This window comes from Ranitomeya imitator, chromosome 4 (genome assembly GCF_032444005.1).
Source record: "Ranitomeya imitator isolate aRanImi1 chromosome 4, aRanImi1.pri, whole genome shotgun sequence".
Taxonomy (NCBI): Eukaryota; Metazoa; Chordata; class Amphibia; order Anura; family Dendrobatidae; genus Ranitomeya; species Ranitomeya imitator.
In genome coordinates, this window is record NC_091285.1 from 24762042 (window position 1) to 24785249 (window position 23208).

Here is a 23208-nt window from a genome sequence, read left to right on the forward strand (position 1 = left end):
CCGCCTGTGCGTGACAAGTCTACCTTCCCTGGCCTTTCCTGCCTCCTGTCCTTTGGGGGTCAGCTGCCATCTACCCAAGGTCAGTCCTGGAGTCCTGGTCCCTCCACCCTCATTTCTCCTCGGATCGCAGGATTGTCAGCCACCGTGCATCGGAGGTCAGACTCGGTGAGGCACCTAGTCACGCCCTTCCACACTTTTATCAGATCACGGCACAGTGGTTTCACCACCCAGTCCGTTACAGCCCGTCTTAAGAACCAAACCACACAGCTCTAGGTTAGCCCATGGATCGAGAATGCAACTTATCGTATCTGTATGTATTTGGTTTCAAGATGTTTCCTGTTACATTACTGTGTTCATGTTCCATTATCTGTTCTTTGTATCTATTTGAGGGTGTTTACTGCTGCCGGTAAGATGCAGTCATCTATAGAACTCAATCCTGTTGTTCACCAATATTTGACTGCCCTTAGGATTTGTCCTTGAACCTTATAGTTGTCTGAAAGAAATCCTGTTAGACAAAGATCCAAAATTTGAACCAAACCTAATTTTAAGGATTTGTCAACTGATGTCAAGAAATCAAGGGCAACACCCCACCACTCAGAACAATGGGGTCTGTGGCTGGATAATCAGGATACCATGTCAGCAAAGCCTTGATAGAGAGAGGTGAGACTTTTGGAGGTTTTGGAGTTTGCCAACACTTCCGGATTTGGCAAGTCTTCCAGGAGTCCGGGAGGAGTTTCCTTTTTCTGTGTGCCACCTAGATGTTTCAAGAGAGTTGTCAAGTATAGTGATGCTTTAGGGCATGGTACTCCTTTCTAATAAGGACTTTTACTAAGATTATATTGGTGATTCTGTGCAGAGCATAGTGCAATGTGCATGATTGCTGTCATGGGTAGTTGGCATACCATGAGGACTAATGGAAGAATAAAGTAAGTACTCGCTAAATGTAGACAGCTTATAATTGGGACCAGCAATTGTGGGGAGTGACCTCCTCGAGAACCACCATGGCACTTCTGAATGCCGACAATCACTTTGTTGACCCGTTGGCTTATCTCATGGTCTTGGCCAATGGAGAACAATCTCTTTAGATTTATTATTGCACTGTCATAAATTAAAGTTTTGCTTCGATCTCAAATGGATCCCGCCCCTTACAAAACTTTGAAAATGTAAATGAGGAACTGTTTACTGCACAAACTTTTATCTGTTTGACTGCATTGTGCTCAGCTGCCCACATTTTTCTCATTACCTTTTTTTTAAGTAAATTCCAAAGTTTTATTTTCTGCATGGTATGTAACCAGATGTTCCATACCATGCCTCAGATCATAGTCACACCGCACACATGGATGCACACATATGCACACTCACTTATACAAAACGCTCATCCAACACAAACACAGAATAAATGTACTCTGATCATGCACATGGACATGTACAGATCACAGGGACACACATGCAACTAATCCATGAGCGCCGCTGAAGGGAGTGAAGAAGTAATATGACAATGTGAGACAATAGGGAGGAGTTGTGCTTGATTTTGCACATCTAGGCTTCTCTCTGGTGCGCTCATAAGCTCCTCTCTGGTGCGCTACTAGGCTGCTCTCTGGTGGGCTCCTAGATTCCTCTCTAGTGTGCTCCTAGGCTCCTCTTTGGTGCACTCTTAGGCTCCTCTCTGGTGTGCACCTAGGCTCTTCTCTGGTGCGCTCCTAGGCTGTTCTCTGGTGCACTCCCAGGTTGCTCTCGAGTGCGCTTCTAGGCTCCTCTCTGGTGTGCTGCTAGGCTTTTCTCTGGTGGGCTCCTAGGTTCCTCTCTGGTGCGCTCCTAGGCTCCTCTCTGGTGTGCTCCTAGGCTCCTCTCTGGTGTGCTGTTAGGCTCTTCTCTGGTGGGCTCCTAGGTTCCTCTCTGGTGTGCTCCTAGGCTCCTCTCTGGTGTGCTCCTAGGCTCCTCTCTGGTGTGCTGTTAGGCTCTTCTCTGGTGGGCTCCTAGGTTCCTCTCTGGTGCGCTCCTAGGCTCCTCTTTGGTGTGCTCCTAGGCTCTTCTCTGGTGCGCTCCTAGGCTCCTCTCTGGTGTGCACCTAGGCTCATCTCTGGTGCGCTCCTAGGCTCCTCTCTGGTGTGCACCTAGGCTCATCTCTGGTGCGCTCCTAGGCTCCTCTCTGGTGAGGTATTGCCTAATAGATCCCAATAATAAAACCATTCCTAAAAGTGATTATTTGTGCCACTGATTTTTTTTCCTTTTAGCCTAGAAGACGTAAACTGATTTATATCAAATTTTCAATAGAATTGAGTCGTCTTTTTCCATAGTAGAGACTAGGATAGCCGTATTTTTTATTGTAATATCACAAAGTTGTTATGAAAAGCAATCTAGATGTAAGAGAATATAATGGAAAAGGAACCAGACTGACTAGTCTACGTGGCTCATAGTACTATAGAGTAAACAGAACCATAAGAAATGTAATAAGACAGCACAGGTAGGGAATAATTAATCAACTTTAGGAGAACTAATTTATAGACTTAGTAAAGGTAATCAGATCCGGCGTAGTGTTGAATGCCATGTAGACTTCTGTACATTGAGTACAACGTGGACGCCCTTGTGCTGCAGAGTCGTAAGCGTCTCTGGTTCTTCATGTGTAGACATCTAAAGCTGTGGGGATAGGAATAACATATATTTGGTCTAACAATTTTGAACCTCTGAATCAAAATGAGGAAATCTGGTGCTTTAATAACTGAGTATTGGGCAATATTGGTCTATTTACCCTAATAGCTCTGTTTCGTACAAGATATACTAATTTTCTCTGCCCAAAATGCACAATGGATAGCTAATGGATTGGCTAAACGATAGATTGGATGATCATCATCTGATAGCAATCTCTCCTGAGCTTCCTTATACACAAGAGCACTTGGCCCAGCCAAGCATATCTACGTTTTCTACGAGAGAGGCACTGCCAAACTCCTCCAGCTACAGCTTAGCTTCAGGAGAACAAAAGTTTCAAACTGGACATGCCAGATCCTTCTCGGGAAAGAGCTGGTAGGTCCTCATACATATTAGACACCAATATTGGCGGGTTCAGCCAACGTTTGGTCTAACATGTATGAGGGCCTTAAGGTTGGCAATACACATTAGCTACATGTTCACCAAACAATTTTTCGTTCAGTAGATGTCTCTCATGACTTTCTCATACATAGGAATGCTCGGCTTGGCTGAGGATGATTGTGTTCTCTACGGGGGAGACTATGCCAAAATACTCTGTATTCCTCCCCCAGACGCCTCTGTCAGTGACTTATTTCTGCTGTGAACAAAAAGACTTGACCATTGAAATTCAACCTGATGGATAATTTATATGACTGTGTAGTCTTTTCGAAGATAAGCCAGTCAATTCCTTTATGACCTCAGAGGCGAATCATTGGGTTTTGAACTTGTGTCAGGAAATGCATTGGGGCATTATGATGCACTTACAGCTTCTCAGCCTCACACTGAATTTCCTACCTAGCAGCCCCCTCCCCAGACTGACTGATGAGAAAGTGGTCGTTGTACCGGTGGAAACAACCTGTCAATCAGCCAAGGCAAAAGCTTCTAGGAAGGAAAAAACGGGTGAGGTTGAGGAGCAGTAAGTGCACCGTTGCACCCAAATGCACTTCCGGACACAACTTTAAAACATGATTTCTCGCTGATGGTGCAATGCTTTGGGGTCATAAAGAGATTGCCTGGCTCATCTTTAAAAAAGCTTCTCAATAATAATAATGCTGAAAAGATGAATGCTTGAATATGTGTGCAGGAGAGGAGGAGTGAATGGGAAGCGGTGGCTGATCTCACTGCCCAATCCTCTCTCCCAACAACTGATGTACAGAGTGACTGACACATTTCATGGCCACATGGTCCTGCCCCGACTCTTTCCTATTCTTTGGGATATGAAGGATTCTTATGTGTGTTCTAGATTTCTACAAAGCTCATGTAAAAATGTGGAATCGGAGATAGGAAAGAGGATTTCTAAGTTTGTTTGATCCTGAGTAGGTCGATTACCTTCCCAAATTAGTTTTTTTATCCTTGGAATCCATCTAGGAAAAAAATAAAAGAAGAAGTTCTGATATTAGGCTTTTGCATTCTCCATTTACAAGTTTTTCAATGTATAGGCAAATCTCTAATTGAACACAAAAGCAGAGAAGAAGCACCGAGACCCGAAACCTGAGATTTAGATGAGCCATGATCATCTTCTCGGATCCCACCATTGCCAAATTATTGTAGATTTGGACATAGCTTGACCTGTTCACACATTACCTGTCCAGCTATGCAATCGGACCATGAATGTGTTAACTGTAAGGACCAATTTTTTAATGTTCTACATCTGCACTCAGTTGTTTTTCAGCAGCAGATTGAAACCACCATACTCCTAACCACCCACAACAAAAGAGAGCAGAAGGCCTCCTCTATAAGAGCCACCAGGGACTGCCTCTACGGTAGATACATCCTTGATGTTACGATTGCAATGTTTTTTTTTATAAATATATATTAACTATAGACTTAATCTACATTTTTCCCAAGAAAATGAAAAAACTTACCATCAATGACTTCCAAATTGATTTCTTTCATGTTGTCATTAAAAAGTCCTGGGACCTCCACGCGGCAGCAGTACATTCCTTCATCCTCCTTTGTCACTCTCTTGATGGTCAAGGACACATCCCCAGTTTCTAACTTTCCCTTCAACACATATTTTCCTGACTCGGCAAAGGACACATAATCGCCATCAGTCGAAACAACGGTGTCGGTGCATTTAAATGTCGGGCAGGTGCCTCGTCCCCAGCACATTGGGGAAGTGCCATCGGTAGCATTGTATTTGCAGGGTAATGTGATGGTGTCACCAACAAGTCCAGACAAGTGGTCAGCTGTGAAAATGGAACACAAAAAATGAATGTGCAATTTTTATAACTGGTGTAAACGCTGCTGTTCTCCTGAATCAGGCTTCATTTTTCTTTTGTTCCTGCGCCTCTCCATTCCTGAGATATGGCCCTCTCTTCAATGAATATCTTGTTTGTGAAGTGGGCGTGGTTCTCAAGAAGATCTTTTACAGAAAAGAATTGAGGACCACGCCCACTTGGAAAAAATGCTAGAGTTAAACAATGGGATTACCTTTACCTGAGTTTTTTTTTCTCATTAATTCACATTTTTCACTTTGTAAAGATGAACAGTAAAGGGTTTACTTTTACGGAGCTTTTAAAGAGAACCGCAGAAGGCAGAATTAAATGTGAGCTGCTTTTTCACTTCCTGGTGTGGCGCTGTCCTCTTTTTCATTTATATTTAAAGAGAACCTGTCACTTGTTCAAAATATTGAATTGAATACCTTGTAAAATTCCCTGAGCGCCCCTGATTCTGCTGCCCTTTTCCATTTTGTGCTGCGTTGCTCCATTGCAGAAATATTCATATTTCTTGCTTTTGGAGTGCATTATATGAAATCTCTACTTGAAGACCAACAGGGTATTTCTTCAGCATCTTCTCTGGGGGTGCGCACATTTATCCCTCCCTCTCAAATGCTGCCAATCACAGTTGAACAGCTGATCTAGCAGTGAAGCGCTCTCAGACGCTGCCGAACTTGATTGGCAGTGTCTAGCAGGGAGGGATGAGAGTATATTCCCTCCAAGACATACAGTAGATGATGAAGCATTTATGTGCACTGCAAGCAGAGATTTCACATATTGTTCTCCAAAGCAATAAATGTGAATATCTCTATAATGGAGTGTCGCAGGGTAAAACGGAAAACAACAGCAGAATCAGCGGAGCTCAGGGATTTTTTAAAGTATTTAAACTATTTGTTTGGTCTTTGCCTGCCAAGTAGGCCACATCTAGTACACCATACTTAACTAATATACAGTATATATATAATTAAACACAGATTAATTTATTTACACTGTATGTGAATGTTCTCCTTAACTGGTTACCATTCTCTAGACTTGTCTACTGTGCCTAGGGGTCTAGTCTTACTTCTCAAAATTTAAAATATAGGCTAAATGTGTTATGGATTTAGCTAAATACATAAATACAGAACTGGATTAGATATGATGACGAACGAGCCAAATGTCCCCTGATACTTCTTCCACATATGTTCTCTGCACCATACACATTTGTATATCAGGATGGGAAATACTATACCTTCTCGTATCTCTACACGGATTTCCTTCATTATGTCGTTGAAGGCTCCAGGGACTTTCACTCTGCAGCAATAGACTCCACCGTCATCTGCATTGGCCGATTCAATGGTCAGGGACACGTTCCCTTTGGCTAAGTTCCCATCTAATTCATATCTGTTCGAATGTCTCCAAGTCACTTCATTGCCATCACTTTTAAGGACTTGGTTGTGACATTTGAAAAGTCCACAATGACCGTGACCCCAGCAGACTTGGTTTGTGCCACTATCGGTGGAGTATGAACATGGTAAGACCAGTTTATCCTTCACTGACCCTCTAACAAGATGGACTGTGGAAAAAGGAGAAATAAGTAGATAATAATGCTATATTAATATATAATAATACATATAAATAGTCATAGTAGAACAAATATTGGGGATCCTACCCTCTTCATATTTTCATCTTCGAAAACATCCTTTCAAATTAAACATTTGGTGAAGGCTATAGAATCCTAAGTTAATTCCTTAACCTTTGGTAGAAAGTTTTAGACTAATAAAAGTCTTGACTTAATTAGAATAGAGGGGTTGTCCAAGAGTAGAAAAATGTCTGTTTTTCTCCAAAATCACAACATGTGTCCATGCATTGTGTCTTGAATTGATGCCTAATAATGAACGTAGCGGAGTTGCAATATCAGATGCAATCTATGGAGAGATTAGGTGTTTTTGGACAAAGGCAGTCATGTTTTTTGATCCACAACAACCCTTCTAACTCTAAATAGACACTCTGTAATTGAATTTAAAGTCTATTTTAAATAGTAACCATCATATTTTTTATTTTCAAATGTAAATCAATAGTACACATGAACATAAGATACTTTGTAATATATCTTATTAGAGAAATCTGCTTCTTTCTCCTCCTAGACTGATCTTTCACTCTTTAAATTCTCAAATCACAGGTAAAATGTGTCTTCAGTAAATACAGATTTTCCCATTACTGAAATGGGAGATGACAGTTGGTGTTCATGAAGTTCTATGGAGAATTGTAACTGTTGTTTCAGGAGAACTACCTGTAGAATGTCTGTCTGCCAGTAGTTCCTCCCTAGAATGTCTGTGTCTGCCTCTAGCTCCTTCCTAGAATGTCTGTGTCTGCCTCTAGTTCCTTCCTAGAATGTCCGTGTCTGCCTCTAGCTCCTCCCTAGAATGTATGTGTCTGCCTCTAGCTCCTCCCTAGAATGTCTGTGTCTGCCTCTAGCTCCTCCCTAGAATGTCTGTGTCTGCCTCTAGCTCCTCCCTAGAATGTCTGTGTCTGCCTCTAGCTCCTTCCTAGAATGTCTGTGTCTTCCTCTAGCTCCTCCCCAGAATGTCTGTGTCTGCCTCTAGCTCCTCCCTAGAATGTCTGTGTCTGCCTCTAGCTCCTCCCTAGAATGTCTGTGTCGGCCTCTAGCTCCTCCCTCTGCATAGAATTTTAAAATCACCAACTATCATCTCCTATCTCACTAAGTGAAATGTATGTCTTCACTGAATTCACATTTTGCAGCTTTCATCAACGAATTTTGAGTGAAAGATCCATATAGAAGGAGAAAAAAGCAGATTTCTCTGATAAGATATATTACAAACTTTCTTATTTTCATGTGTACTATTGATTTATGGTAAATAAAAACTTAAATTAAACCTAAAGAACTTAAATTAATCCTGCCTCCTGTTATGAAGAGCAGCTTTGTGAGACGCGAAAGTCAAAAACATTGGATACCACATTGAAAATCTGTCACAACCTTTCAAAAGTCAAAGGGATCTGTCAGTGTTTGTTGGAATCGGTTCGAAAACAGATCCATCACAATGGTCATGATAGAAGCCATGACCGTAGTGTGAACAGCGTCTGACTGATATGAGACTTTTTGACCTCAAACCTTTGGCCCTTTGCTACCTAGTTGGGGATGAGTAAAGGGGAATATTGGGAAACCAAAATACATTTAAAAAAAAAAAATGAAAAGGTCGTTGACATTGGGTAATTCTTGTCTTTGGAAGTTCTTGATAGCTTTCCATACATGGTCTAGTTCATGGCCTTATTTTCACTAAGTTATGGAATACAGGACTATGTATTTAAAGTTCACCACCATGTTGAAACCAACTTTTTTTACGAAATGTTGCCAAATAGTAAATGTAAAGCAAAATTCTTACCGTCTTGTATTTCAAGTTTTATCTCATTTTTAATGTCATTTAAAATTCCTGGGATCCGGACGCGGCAGCAATAGGTTCCCTCTTGATCCTTTGTTAACCCGCTGATTGTTAGAGAGGAGTCACCCTTTGAGATATCTCCCAACAACTTGTATCTGCTGGATTCGCTCCAGGTCACTTTGGTGCCATCGGTTTGGAGGAATTTGTTTTTGCAGCCACTTATAGGACAGCCACCCTTTCCCCAGCAAACCTCTTTTGGACCATCAATAACTGAATATTTGCAGGGCAAAGTCAATGTGTCGTCCACTGACCCCTTCACAAGATTATTCGGCATCATGGCTGTGGACAGAAAGGCATCAAGAATGAGACATTTCATGTTGGGCTTCTATTTGCGTTGTCGATTTTGTTGGAGTTCACCTGTTTTCAAGACTGTTAGGAATTTTATTCCCGGATTAAAAGAAATTTTGAGGCTTGACCTCACCTATTATTTATATTGAGAGAAGACTGATAAAATGTCTTCTATTGAATAAAAGTCTGGTATTGGGCTTAGTAGCCAAGGTGAAAATTGCAAGTTTTCTATATTTTTTTTCTTAAATATAACTTTCATTTAATCGATAGGTCATTTTTTAGGACTTACCTAAGGGAGTAAGAGAGCAATGCTGTCTAGCCTGCTGAGGTAGAGATTTTACTGTCTTAGTATGTATTTTTGGTCTAAATTGCTTCCAAGATAAATCTGTATTTATTGTAATTTTCTAAACACTAATATTATTAATAGAACCTTAAAATGAGCATATTTTCTGAAATCATGCACCATAGCTAGCTAGCATGTGGGTGTGAGCAGCACTCACTAGTAAAGCGCACCATCCGATGTTTTAGTGAGGTTTACGTTAGGGCAAACACCTCAGGTGTAGTAGGAATTGTTTGTTTCAAGCGGAAAAGATTGGCTCACCTGCAATAAAGACCTTCTCTACAGCAGTAAGGTATGTAAAAGCACAGGGGTGCATAGAGGAGTATCCACATGTGAAGAGTGCATATGCCAGAACAAGTAAGAAAAAAGTCACTCGAAAGGGGTTTGCCACACCTGAGGAGTCTAAAAGCACTAGAGTGTTAAGAAATGGCTGTATGTCAGGGACTGTGGTGTGATAATTGTATCCGGTATGCCACAAGTGTTTGCAAAATCAAGATGATCTTATGCAGGACATTGAACAGTGATTTTGATATGGTTTGTTACTAGCGGTGTGAGTGTGTGCTGATCTGCTGAAGAATTGACACAGAGACTGTTGCAAAGTAGTGGAAGTGCTGCTGAGGAGATTGCCAGCGGATTGTTTCAAATGTCAGCAAATTGTGACAAGTGTATAATCACTGTTGTTAACACCAATTGTCTGCCACAATTCTCGTTAACCTGTTGACTAACCTGTTCACTTATCTTGGCATAAAGGTCTTTTAATGTATTCATTGGTGAGTAGATGGAATGGTGCATGATTTACACGTATAGGAAATTACTTACGATGCTGTATCTCCACTTCGACCTCGCTCTTCAGGTCAATCCCAACATTTGGGAACCTTACACGGCAACAGTATTTTCCTGAATCATCCAGGTTCACATCTGTGATTGTCAGCGGCAGTTCTACTTTACTACTATCCCTGTTCACTTGGTATCTTACGGATTTTGTCCAGATCACTCTGCTTCCGTTGACTGTGGCTACTGGATGGTTACAACCGGTTTGTGAACAAGCTCCCCTTCCCCAACATGCGAGACTTGTGTCTTTGATCTCAGGGTGTAAGCAGGGTAAAATTAAGGTATCGCCAACTATTCCTGTAGTACGATAAGCCGAGATGAGACCTAAGAAGGAACATATAGAGCAGAAGGTAAGTGCATATGTCGGGCTGTATTTGGATTCATTCCTCTTGATCCTGTAGGACGGAGCATATCTAGGATGGTCTGATGAGGCATGTACCGGAGAGTTGGACAATTGAACCAAAGGGGCATCAACATGCATGCCAGTCTGAATTAGCCAGGGTATTTAGAGTTTAGATATAGGATCAAGACAGCAAACTATATTTGAGCCCAATTGAAGGAAAACCAAGGTATACTTCTCGCCAAATAGGTGCAGAACATTTGGTGTCCTACTCCTAAGGAGGATTGGGCCAACCATTAGACAAGGTGCATATCTTCTCTGATGTAGGCGGCTGCATTTTTATGTTTTTGCCATTTCATCTTTCTATTAAAGCAGTGTGTAGTCTAGCTGCACCCCTGACCAGTAGCCACAACAGGAGTAATGCTATGGTTGGTGCAGAAGTAGAAATTGCCCCCAAGCTCTAGTGCCTAAGGAGCCTAAAAATGACTTTACCATGTAAGAACCTCAGGTTGTCAGAATTATAAAAGGCACATGACAGGTGGAGGTCCCTCTACAAATTAGGGCCAAAAAAGATGTAGTTGTGACTCTGAGCCACAGTCAAGACCACATCTACCATAAAGCCAAGAACAGGCAGGGAAATGGCCACTAAATGGAGTCATCTAAGTCATCCAATCATTGACTATTTATACATCATCTTCTAACAGTTTCCGATCAAGAATGTGCAGCAAATACTATAGTTTCATGGGTAATTTGTTAACCCCTTTGCGACAATATATCCTTGACGGTTTTGAGATGGTATGAAGCTGGCATTGCACTTACCTGGGGTTAGGACGACCAGCACAGTCACCACCAGTAGTGTGTACATCCCCATCGTGTAGAACGCACTGCGAAATCTCCGAGGTGAAAAATAGATATACTAGGAAAAGGAAGCGAGTGGACACAGAAAAAAAGACAGCATCATTTAATAATTAACATCTAAAAATACATGTTTGTTAAGCAAATAGAAAAGTGACCTCTGATATTTTGTCTTCAAACAAGATAACGTTGTGAAAACTTGATTCATGTAAACACATGTTGAAGCCAAGAGCAAGGTTTTCGAGATGGGCTATCACTTTAATTTGTCACTGTCTTTTCAACAAATTTAAGATTCTGTGATTATAAACCATTGATGGTTTGAGAAGATTTTTTTTTTAAACTGAGTACGTCCTATAATTTGTGCTGACCCACTGTTTCTGGAACGTTTTGTTGTTTTTCATCTGTGTCATTATGTTCCAAATTTTTGTCATCTGCGCCCTTACGTTCCAAATTTGCCAACATCAGAGGGGAAAAAGTAAATACCTGCATAGACGTTCCAGTTTGTTGAAGGGAACATTTTCATAATTATTACTATCATTATTATTAAGAGGCATAACGTTGAAACCGAATGGCACAGAAGAAAAATTAAAAAATCCAGTGAAAAGTTCTCTTTAAGCCTGAAAATTCACTCCACAGTGTTGTTCTCTGCCTGTTATCAAGTGCAATCCGCTTCCAACAGCAGAAATGTTGAGACAAATTACATGAAGTGGGGGTGAGTCTATGTCCCTCTAAAGGAAGAGGGTCTATGTCTCTCTACAGGGAGTGGGTATGTGTCTCTCTACAGGAAGTGGGTCTATATCCCTCTACAGGAAGTGAGTCTGCATTCTTGTACAGGGAGTGGGTCTATGTCCTTCTACAGGAAGTGGGTCTATGTCCTTCTACAGGAAGTGGGTCTATGTCCCTCTACAGGAAGTGGGTCTGTGTCCCTCTACAGGAAGTGAGTCTATATCCCTCTACAGGAAGTGAGTCTGCACTCTTGTACAGGGAGTGGGTCTGTGTTCCTCTACAGGAAGTGGGTCTATCTCCTTCTACAGGAAATGGGGTCAAGTCTATGTTCCTCTACAGGAAGTGGGGGGCGGTTCCTGTCTCTCTACAGGAAGTGAGGGCAGGCCTTTGTCTTTCTAAGGCAGTTGGAGGTGGGACTAGGTGTCTCTGCAGGAAGTAGGGAATGTCTTTATATCTCTACAGGAAGTGGGGGCGGGTCTTTATCTTTGTACAGGATTCAAATTATCTCTCTACGCGGAGACAAATTGCATGAAGTGAGGGCAGGTCTATGTCTCGCCTCAAGAAGTGGAGGTGGGTCTTTATCTGTCTACAGGAAGTGGGGGAGGTCTTTATCTCTCTACAGGAAGTGGAGGGAGGTCTTTATCTCTCTACAGGAAGTGGGGGAGGTCTTTATCTCTCTACAGGAAGTGGAAGGAGGTCTTTACATCTCTACAGGTAGTGGAGGAAGGTCTTTATGGCTGTACAGGAAGTGAAGGAAAGTCTTTATTGCTCTACAGGAAGTGGGGGCAGGTCTTCGTCTCTCTAGAGGAACTGGAGGTGGGTTTTGTCTCTCTACAGGAAATAGGAGCAGTGAAGTGGAAATACACTTGTGTTTCTGCACAGGAAGTGTGCTAGTGTGAGCATGCACCTATATTTTGTGTGCATACCAACTTAAACTCTAGTTTTCTTTTTGCTTTTTTTTTTAAGTTTCAGGTTTCAGCACTCCGTGCAGGTAAGGGTGTGGTATCCCTTTCTTTGACATGGATATTATGTTTATATAGCTTCCCATTGCTGGGTATCCATATTCAGAACCTGGTCCTGCTCGGCCCTTATTCAAACTGAGGTATCTTTGACACATGGTAAGATTTTAACACTAAAGGTTAAGACTAGGGTTGAGCGAAACGGGTCGTTCATTTTCAAAAGTCGCCGACTTTTGGCAAAGTCGGGTTTCATGAAACCCGATCCGACCCCTGTGGGGGGTCGGCCATGCGGTACGCGACTTTCGCGCCAAAGTCGCGTTTCAATGACGCGAAAAGCGCCATTTCTCAGCCAATGAAGGTAAACGCAGAGTGTGGGCAGCGTGATGACATAGGTCCTGGTCCCCACCATCTTAGAGAAGGGCATTGCAGTGATTGGCTTGCTGTCCGCGGCGTCACAGGGACTATAAAGGGGCGTTCCCGCCGACCGCCATGTTACTGCTGCTGATCTGAGCTTAGGGAGAGGTTGCTGCCGCTTCGTCAGAAGCAGGGATAGCGTTAGGCAGGGTCCATTAACCACCAAACCGCTTGTGCTGTAGCGATTTCCACAGCCCAACACCACCTTCGGTGTGCAGGGACAGTGGAAGCTACATTTTTTTTTTTCCTCAGCGCTGTAGCTCATTGGGCTGCCCTAGAAGGCTCCCTGATAGCTGCATTGCTGTGTGTAAGCCGCTGTGCAAACCAACTGCTTTTTTCAAAGCACAAATCCTCTTGTTCCTTCCTTTCTGCACAGCTATCTTGTTTGTTTGTCCACACTTTTTATTTAATTTGTGCATCAGTCCACTCCTTATTGCTGCCTGCCATACCTGGCTGAGATTACTGCAGGGAGATAGTAGTTGAAGGACAGTTCCTTTTTTTTTTTTTTTTGTGGGAGATTAAGATTGGCATTTCTGCTAGAGTGCCATCCCTGTCTGTGTCATCTCTCACTCAGTGGGCCATAGAAAGCCTATTTATTTTTTTGCTTGATTTGGGTTCCAAAATCTACCTGAAAAAATCACAACATCAATCAGTGGGAGAAAAATATTGGCCTCAGGGCTTGTGTGCCACTCCTGACTCCTGTGTGTGCCATCTCTCACTCAGTGGGCCATAGAAAGCCTATAAATTTTTTTGCTTGATTTGGGTTCTAAATTCTACCTGAAAAAATCAATAAATCAATCAGTGGGAGATTAATATTGGCCTTTGGGCTTGTGTGCCAGTCCTAAGCGTGCCATCTCTCTCTCTCAGATAGTGGGCCATAGAAAGCCTATTTATTATTTTTTTTATTGGGTTTATAAATTTTCCCTGGAAAAAAAAAAAAAGTGGGAGATTAATATTGGCCTCTGGGCTTGTGTGCCAGTCCTGAGCGTGCCATCTCTCTCACAAATAGTGGGCCATAGAAAGCCTATTTATTTTTTGGGTTGATTTGGGTTCTAAATTCTACCTGAAAAAATCAATAAATCAATCAGTGGGAGATAAATATTGGCCTCTGGGCTTGTGTGCCACTCCTGACTCCTGTGTGCGTCATCTCTCACTCAGTGGGCCCTAGAAAGCCTATTTTTTGTTTTATTTGTTTTCTAAATTCTCCCTGAAAAAATCATTTTATTTTATTTGGTTTCTAAATTATTCCTGAAAAAATCATTTTTTTTGTATTTTCTTTTTCTAAAGTCTCCCTGAAAAAAAAAAAAAAAATCAAATCAGTGGGAGATTAATATTGCCCTTTCTGCTTGTGTGCCAGTCTTGACTCCTGGGTGTGCCATCTCTCTCTCTCCAATTGTGGGCCATAGAAAGCCTATTAATTTTTTTGCTTGATTTGGGTTCCAAAATCTACCTGAAAAAATCACTAAATCAATCAGTGGGAGATAAATATTGGCCTCTGGGCTTGTGTGCCACTCCTGACTCCTGTGTGCGTCCTCTCTCACTCAGTGGGCCCTACAAAGCCTATTTTTTTTTTATTTGTTTTCTAAATTCTCCCTGAAACAATCATTTTATTTTATTTTGTTTCTAAATTCTTCCTGAAAAATTCATTTTTTTTTTTTTTCCTAAAGTCTCCTGAAAAAAAAAAAAAAATAAATCAAATCAGTGGGAGATTAATATTGCCCTTTCTGCTTGTGTGCCAGTCTTGACTCCTGGGTGTGCCATCTCTCTCTCTCTCCAATTGTGGGCCATAGAAAGCCTATTAATTTTTTTGCTTGATTTGGGTTCCAAAATCTACCTGAAAAAATCACTAAATCAATCAGTGGGAGATAAATATTGGCCTCTGGGCTTGTGTGCCACTCCTGACTCCTGTGTGCGTCCTCTCTCACTCAGTGGGCCCTACAAAGCCTATTTTTTTTTTATTTGTTTTCTAAATTCTCCCTGAAACAATCATTTTATTTTATTTTGTTTCTAAATTCTTCCTGAAAAATTCATTTTTTTGTATTTTTTTTTTCTAAAGTCTCCCTGAAAAAAAAAAAAAATCAAATCAGTGGGAGATTAATATTGCCCTTTCTGCTTGTGTGCCAGTCTTGACTCCTGGGTGTGCCATCTCTCTCTCTCCAATTGTGGGCCATAGAAAGCCTATTAATTTTTTTGCTTGATTTGGGTTCCAAAATCTACCTGAAAAAATCACTAAATCAATCAGTGGGAGATAAATATTGGCCTCTGGGCTTGTGTGCCACTCCTGACTCCTGTGTGCGTCCTCTCTCACTCAGTGGGCCATAGAAAGCCTATTTTTTTTTAATTTGTTTTCTAAATTCTCCCTGAAACAATCATTTCATTTTATTTGGTTTATAAATTCTTCCTTAAAAAATCATTTTTTTTTATTATTTTTTTTTTCTAAAGTCTCCCTTTTGAAAAAAACAAAAACAAATCAGTGGGAGATTAATATTTACATTTGCGCTTCAGTGACAGTCCTGCGTGTGTGGCATCTCTCTCATTTGTTGCCACCAACAACAGAGTGTGTAACATTGTGCCTGATTTTCGTTGTGGTCTCACCCACCTGTAAAGGGGTAGCTAAATCATACTGAAGTTATAGCTCACCGTGTAAGTTGTGTGACAGCAACAAATACCGTTAGTTTGGTAACGTTTTTAAAACAATGAGGAAGTCTGGTGGAAGAGGTCGCGGCCGGGGGCGTTCATTGTCAGCTGGTAATGAGGGTAGTGGTAGTGGTGGAGCATCAGGTGGTCGTGGGAAAAAAATATTGCACCTAAGTCGGGAGCTGTGGACCCAGGTTCGTCGTCTGGCTACACAAGGCCTCGAACGCTCCCTTTTCTGGGAGTAGGAAAACCGCTTTTAAAGCCGGAGCAGCAAGAGCAAGTTTTGGCTTATCTTGCTGACTCAGCCTCTAGCTCTTTTGCCTCCTCTCGTGAAACTGGTAAAAGTAAAAGCAGCGCGTCGTTAGTGGATGTTCACGGTCAGGGACAAGTCGCTTCCTTGTCCTCTTCAGCAAAAACAACAACAGAGAAGAATGCAGCAGGCGACACAACGGGTTACTCCATGGCGTTCTTTACACATACCGTCCCTGGCTTAGAAAGTGAAGCAGTTAACAGTCCATGCCCATTACAAGTTGAATCTGACATGGAGTGCACTGATGCACAGCCACAGCCAGACTACTATGCTGGTCCTTTGACTCAGACCACAACATTGCCCTCGCAGGGTGCTGATCAAGAATCAGACCCTGATGAGACTATGTTGCCCCATCACGAACGCTCCCATTATGGGGCAGCTACTGGCAAACGTCAGCAGGCTGTATTGGCTATGAAGTGTTTGGGCGACAACAGACACACCGCTGAAGTTCTGTCCGAGTTCTTGCAGAAAGAAACGCAGTCGTGGCTGGGCACTGTAGATCTTGAGGCAGGCAAGGTAGTGAGTGATAACGGAAGGAATTTCATGGCTGCCATCTCCCTTTCCCAACTGAAACACATTCCTTGCCTGGCTCACACCTTAAACCTGGTGGTGCAGTGCTTCCTGAAAAGTTATCCGGGGTTATCCGACCTGCTCCTCAAAGTGCGTGGACTTTGCTCACATATCCGCCGTTCGCCCGTACACTCCAGCCGTATGCAGACCTATCAGCGTTCTTTGAACCTTCCCCAGCATCGCCTAATCATAGACGTTGCAACAAGGTGGAACTCAACACTGCACATGCTTCAGAGACTGTGTGAACAGAGGCGGGCTGTTATGTTTTTGTGGGAGGATACACATACACGGGCAGGCAGTAGGATGGCAGACATGGAGTTGTCAGGTGTGCAGTGGTCGAAGATTCAAGACATGTGTCAAGTCCTTCAGTGTTTTGAGGAATGCACACGGCTGGTTAGTGCAGACAACGCCATAATAAGCATGAGCATCCCCCTAATGCGTCTGCTGATGCAAAGTTTGACGCACATAAAGGATCAGGCGTCTGCAGCTGAGGAAGAGGAAAGCCTTGATGACAGTCAGCCATTGTCTGGCCAGGGCAGTGTACAGGACGAGGTAGCGGGCGAACAGGAGGAGGAGGACGAGGAGGATGATGGGGATGATTATATTTTTAATGAGGAAGCTTTTCCGGGGCCAGTGGAAATTGTTGTCGCGGCAAGGCCGGGTTCTGGTTTTTGGAGGGACACAAGTGACGTGGATTTGCCTGAAACTGCCCCTCAACCAAGCACAACCACAGATTTGAGAACTGGAACTTTGGGCCACATGGCGGATTATGCCTTACATATCCTCAAAAGGGACACACGCATAACAAAAATGATGAACGATGACGATTACTGGTTGGCCTGCCTCCTTGATCCTCGCTATAAAGGCAAATTGCAAAATATAATGCCACATGAGAACTTGGAACTAATATTAGCAACCAAACAATCAACTCTTATTGACCGTTTGCTTCTGGCATTCCCTGCACACAGCGCCCGTGATCGTTCTAACACGAGCTGCAGGGGCCAGCAGACCAGAGGTGTTAGAGGGGCAGAAATCAGAAGTGGCGTTGGCCAGAGGGGTTTTCTGACCAGGTTGTGGAGTGATTTTGCTATGACCGCAGACAGGACAGGTACTGCAGCATCAATTCAAAGTGACAGGAGACAACATTTGTCCAGTATGGTTACTAACTATTTTTCATCCCTTATCGACGTTCTCCCTCAACCGTCATTCCCATTTGATTACTGGGCATCAAAATTAGACACCTGGCCAGAATTGGCATAATATGCATTGCAGGAGCTTGCTTGCCCGGCAGCTAGTGTCCTATCAGAAAGAGTATTCAGTGCTGCAGGTTCAATACTAACAGAAAAAAGGACTCGTCTGGCTACCCAAAATGTAGATGATCTAACCTTCATTAAAATGAACCACAACTGGATTTTGAAATCTTTTGCCCCACCTTGCCTGGCTGACACCTAGCTTTCCTATGTAAAGGTCTTGCCTGTGGACTATTCTGAATGACTTTTCCAATCTCGTAATTGTCCAGCATCCGACATGTTAACACCTCCCTAAATGGCCAAAGTCCCCACACGGGGCTGTGGTATCGCCACTTGGCGCCAGCACCCGTGAGAGTACTGTTTGTCTGAAGAGGTGGGTGTGCCCGCTTTTGGTCGACGGCACTGCCACTAGGTCCCTCATAGTACAATAAAGTGTCTGGCGGTGGTGGTGCGCACCCAACGTCAGACACACCGTTGTAATATGAGGGGCCCTGGGCCTGTACCGCCGGCCACAAGACAGTCCCCCCCCCAGGTCAAACAGTGCTCTACGACTTGCAAAATTTTCTCTCACAGCTCCACCAATGTTTAGTCTATGCGCTGACATCCTTCAATGCCTGGCACTGTCAATACCATTGTATTGACATTTTTCTTATGTTAGGCCTTCGAAGCCTGTCTGCGGTCACTCCTTCCACTAGGCCTCCACTGACCTGTCTACTGCTGCCCATGTTCCCCTGGAACCAATTTTAAATTGCCTACAGCCAGCCCAATTTATTATGTTAGGGCTTCGAAGCCTGTCTGCTGTCCCTCCTTCCACTAGGCCTCCACTGACCTGTCTACTGCTGCCCGTGTTCCCCTGGAACCAATTTTAAATTGCCTACAGCCAGCCCAATTTATTATGTTAGGGCTTCGAAGCCTGTCTGCGGTCCCTCCTTCCACTAGGCCTCCACTGACCTGTCTACTGCTGCCCGTGTTCCCCTGGAACCAATTTTAAATTGCCTACAGCCAGCCCAATTTATTATGTTAGGGCTTCGAAGCCTGTCTGTGGTCCCTCCTTCCACTAGGCCTCCACTGACCTGTCTACTGCTGCCCGTGTTCCCCTGGAACCAATTTTAAATTGCCTACAGCCAGCCCAATTTATTATGTTAGGGCTTCGAAGCCTGTCTGCGGTCCCTCCTTCCACTAGGCCTCCACTGACCTGTCTACTGCCGCCCGTGTTCCCCTGGAACCAATTTTAAATTGCCTACAGCCAGCCCAATTTATTATGTTAGGGCTTCGAAGCCTGTCTGCGGTCCCTCCTTCCACTAGGCCTCCACTGACCTGTCTACTGCTGCCCGTGTTCCCCTGGAACCAATTTTAAATTGCCTACAGCCAGCCCAATTTATTATGTTAGGGCTTCGAAGCCTGTCTGCGGTCCCTCCTTCCACTAGGCCTCCACTGACCTGTCTACTGCTGCCCGTGTTCCCCTGGAACCAATTTTAAATTGCCTACAGCCAGCCCAATTTATTATGTTAGGGCTTCGAAGCCTGTCTGCGGTCCCTCCTTCCACTAGGCCTCCACTGACCTGTCTACTGCTGCCCGTGTTCCCCTGGAACCAATTTTAAATTGCCTACAGCCAGCCCAATTTATTATGTTAGGGCTTCGAAGCCTGTCTGCGGTCCCTCCTTCCACTAGGCCTCCACTGACCTGTCTACTGCTGCCCGTGTTCCCCTGGAACCAATTTTAAATTGCCTACAGCCAGCCCAATTTATTATGTTAGGGCTTCGAAGCCTGTCTGCGGTCCCTCCTTCCACTAGGCCTCCACTGACCGGTCTACTGCCGCCCGTGTTCCCCTGGAACCAATTTTAAATTGCCTACAGCCAGCCCAATTTATTATGTTAGGGCTTCGAAGCCTGTCTGCGGTCCCTCCTTCCACTAGGCCTCCACTGACCTGTCTACTGCTGCCCGTGTTCCCCTGGAACCAATTTTAAATTGCCTACAGCCAGCCCAATTTATTATGTTAGGGCTTTGAAGCCTGTCTGCGGTCCCTCCTTCCACTAGGCCTCCACTGACCTGTCTACTGCTGCCCGTGTTCCCCTGGAACCAATTTTAAATTGCCTACAGCCAGCCCAATTTATTATGTTAGGGCTTCGAAGCCTGTCTGCGGTCCCTCCTTCCACTAGGCCTCCACTGACCTGTCTACTGCTGCCCGTGTTCCCCTGGAACCAATTTTAAATTGCCTACAGCCAGCCCAATTTATTATGTTAGGGCTTCGAAGCCTGTCTGCGGTCCCTCCTTCCACTAGGCCTCCACTGACCGGTCTACTGCCGCCCGTGTTCCCCTGGAACCAATTTTAAATTGCCTACAGCCAGCCCAATTTATTATGTTAGGGCTTCGAAGCCTGTCTGCGGTCCCTCCTTCCACTAGGCCTCCACTGACCTGTCTACTGCTGCCCGTGTTCCCCTGGAACCAATTTTAAATTGCCTACAGCCAGCCCAATTTATTATGTTAGGGCTTTGAAGCCTGTCTGCGGTCCCTCCTTCCACTAGGCCTCCACTGACCTGTCTACTGCTGCCCGTGTTCCCCTGGAACCAATTTTAAATTGCCTACAGCCAGCCCAATTTATTATGTTAGGGCTTCGAAGCCTGTCTGCGGTCCCTCCTTCCACTAGGCCTCCACTGACCTGTCTACTGCTGCCCGTGTTCCCCTGGAACCAATTTTAAATTGCCTACAGCCAGCCCAATTTATTATGTTAGGGCTTCGAAGCCTGTCTGCGGTCCCTCCTTCCACTAGGCCTCCACTGACCTGTCTACTGCTGCCCGTGTTCCCCTGGAACCAATTTTAAATTGCCTACAGCCAGCCCAATTTATTATGTTAGGGCTTCGAAGCCTGTCTGCGGTCCCTCCTTCCACTAGGCCTCCACTGACCTGTCTACTGCTGCCCGTGTTCTCCTGGAACCAATTTTAAATTGCCTACAGCCAGCCCAATTTATTATGTTAGGGCTTCGAAGCCTGTCTGCGGTCCCTCCTTCCACTAGGCCTCCACTGACCTGTCTACTGCTGCCCGTGTTCCCCTGGAACCAATTTTAAATTGCCTACAGCCAGCCCAATTTATTATGTTAGGGCTTCGAAGCCTGTCTGCGGTCCCTCCTTCCACTAGGCCTCCACTGACCTGTCTACTGCCGCCCGTGTTCCCCTGGAACCAATTTTAAATTGCCTACAGCCAGCCCAATTTATTATGTTAGGGCTTCGAAGCCTGTCTGCGGTCCCTCCTTCCACTAGGCCTCCACTGACCTGTCTACTGCTGCCCGTGTTCCCCTGGAACCAATTTTAAATTGCCTACAGCCAGCCCAATTTATTATGTTAGGGCTTCGAAGCCTGTCTGCGGTCCCTCCTTCCACTAGGCCTCCACTGACCTGTCTACTGCTGCCCGTGTTCCCCTGGAACCAATTTTAAATTGCCTACAGCCAGCCCAATTTATTATGTTAGGGCTTTGAAGCCTGTCTGCGGTCCCTCCTTCCACTAGGCCTCCACTGACCTGTCTACTGCTGCCCGTGTTCCCCTGGAACCAATTTTAAATTGCCTACAGCGAGCCCAATTTATTATGTTAGGGCTTCGAAGCCTGTCTGCGGTCCCTCCTTCCACTAGGCCTCCACTGACCTGTCTACTGCTGCCCGTGTTCCCCTGGAACCAATTTTAAATTGCCTACAGCCAGCCCAATTTATTATGTTAGGGCTTCGAAGCCTGTCTGCGGTCCCTCCTTCCACTAGGCCTCCACTGACCTGTCTACTGCTGCCCGTGTTCCCCTGGAACCAATTTTAAATTGCCTACAGCCAGCCCAATTTATTATGTTAGGGCTTCGAAGCCTGTCTGCGGTCCCTCCTTCCACTAGGCCTCCACTGACCTGTCTACTGCCGCCCGTGTTCCCCTGGAACCAATTTTAAATTGCCTACAGCCAGCCCAATTTATTATGTTAGGGCTTCGAAGCCTGTCTGCGGTCCCTCCTTCCACTAGGCCTCCACTGACCTGTCTACTGCTGCCCGTGTTCCCCTGGAACCAATTTTAAATTGCCTACAGCCAGCCCAATTTATTATGTTAGGGCTTCGAAGCCTGTCTGCGGTCCCTCCTTCCACTAGGCCTCCACTGACCTGTCTACTGCCGCCCGTGTTCCCCTGGAACCAATTTTAAATTGCCTACAGCCAGCCCAATTTATTATGTTAGGGCTTCGAAGCCTGTCTGCGGTCCCTCCTTCCACTAGGCCTCCACTGACCTGTCTACTGCTGTCCGTGTTCCCCTGGAACCAATTGTAAATTGCCTACATCCCAATTTTTGTTATGTTAGGCCTTCGAAGCCTGTCTGCGGCCCGTTCTTTCCATTACTACTACACTGACCAGGCCACTGCTGCCCGTGTTCCCCTGGAACCAATTTTAAATTGCCTACAGCCAGCCCAATTTATTATGTTAGGCCTTCAAAGCCTGTCTGCGGTCCCTCCTTCCACTAGGCCTCCACTGACCTGTCTACTGCTGCCCGTGTACCCCTTGAACCAACATCAGAAAATATAAAAATAAGTATTTTGCTTATAAAAAAGAAAATTCTGGAGAGATATCAAATGCAGACATTTTAACATTAAAAACAAACACATACAACAAAAATCTGGTACAGTACTAAAAATGGCCACCAGCTACAATAACTTTCTCCTGCAAGTAGTTAACTGAAAGTTTTTTTCAATTTAAAACACAGATATGGCATCCACCGAGTGTTGTCCTGTCGCGTCTTCTTTATATTATTGCCAAGAAGATGCAAAACAATGAAAATAATAAAATCATTATTTACCAAAAAAATAGAGTAAGTCAAAACCACATTGCAAATAAACATTCATTACAAATAAAGAAGCAGGGCGCGTCCGAGGGTGAGTATATACCTAATAAGAATATAATCACCCTCGGACGCGCCCTGCTTCTTTCCGACAGCCTTCCTTCCTAAGAATCAGCCCTTCCGTGGTGTAGAGAGAGGGTGTGTTACACTCCAAGGTGTTCCCCAGGTTGCCTTTCCTGAGCTTCGATCTTCATGCTCTCGTTTAGTAGTTGTCGGAAAGTAGGCTGCATTAGGCCTACAAATTGGGTATGGGGTGGAGAGAGATGGTGTGTTACACTCCAAGGTGTTCCCCAGGTTTCCTTGCCATTGCTTCGGTCTTCCGACTCTCGTTTAGTAGTTGTAGAAAACTACACTGCATTAGGCCTACAAAATGGGTATCGGGTGGAGAGAGATTGTGTGTTACACTCCAAGGTGTTCCCCAGGTTTCCTTGCCATTGCTTCGGTCTTCCGACTCTCGTTTAGTAGTTGTAGAAAACTACACTGCATTAGGCCTA

The 23208-nt window shown here is 44.3% G+C and overlaps 1 protein-coding gene across 1 annotated transcript; it reads right to left on the reverse strand.

Annotated features, from left to right (window-relative positions):
- Positions 1-2291: 2291 nt before the first annotated feature.
- On the reverse strand, positions 2292-11055 carry LOC138673914 (polymeric immunoglobulin receptor-like). The gene is made up of 7 exons (XM_069761944.1): positions 10963-11055; positions 9792-10127; positions 8288-8623; positions 6136-6459; positions 4551-4874; positions 4015-4049; positions 2292-2637 (listed from the first exon to the last, which is right to left on the reverse strand). Exons 1-6 carry the CDS (start codon positions 11012-11014, stop codon positions 4033-4035), a joined length of 1389 nt encoding a protein of 462 aa, XP_069618045.1. The 5' UTR covers positions 11015-11055; the 3' UTR covers positions 2292-2637; positions 4015-4032.
- Between the last annotated feature and the right edge of the window lie 12153 nt (positions 11056-23208).

Bases quoted from the DNA above. Each gene is read 5' to 3' on its own strand.
- LOC138673914 (XM_069761944.1), bottom strand. From the start codon at position 11,014: ATGGGGATGTACACACTACTGGTGGTGACTGTGCTGGTCGTCCTAACC. The intron at 10,128-10,962 runs GTAAGTGCAATG...GTTCCTTCTTAG, and splicing joins GCTGGTCGTCCTAACCCCAG to GTCTCATCTCGGCTTATCGT. The intron at 6,460-8,287 runs GTAAGAATTTTG...CTTTTTCCACAG, and splicing joins AAAACTTGAAATACAAGACG to TCCATCTTGTTAGAGGGTCA.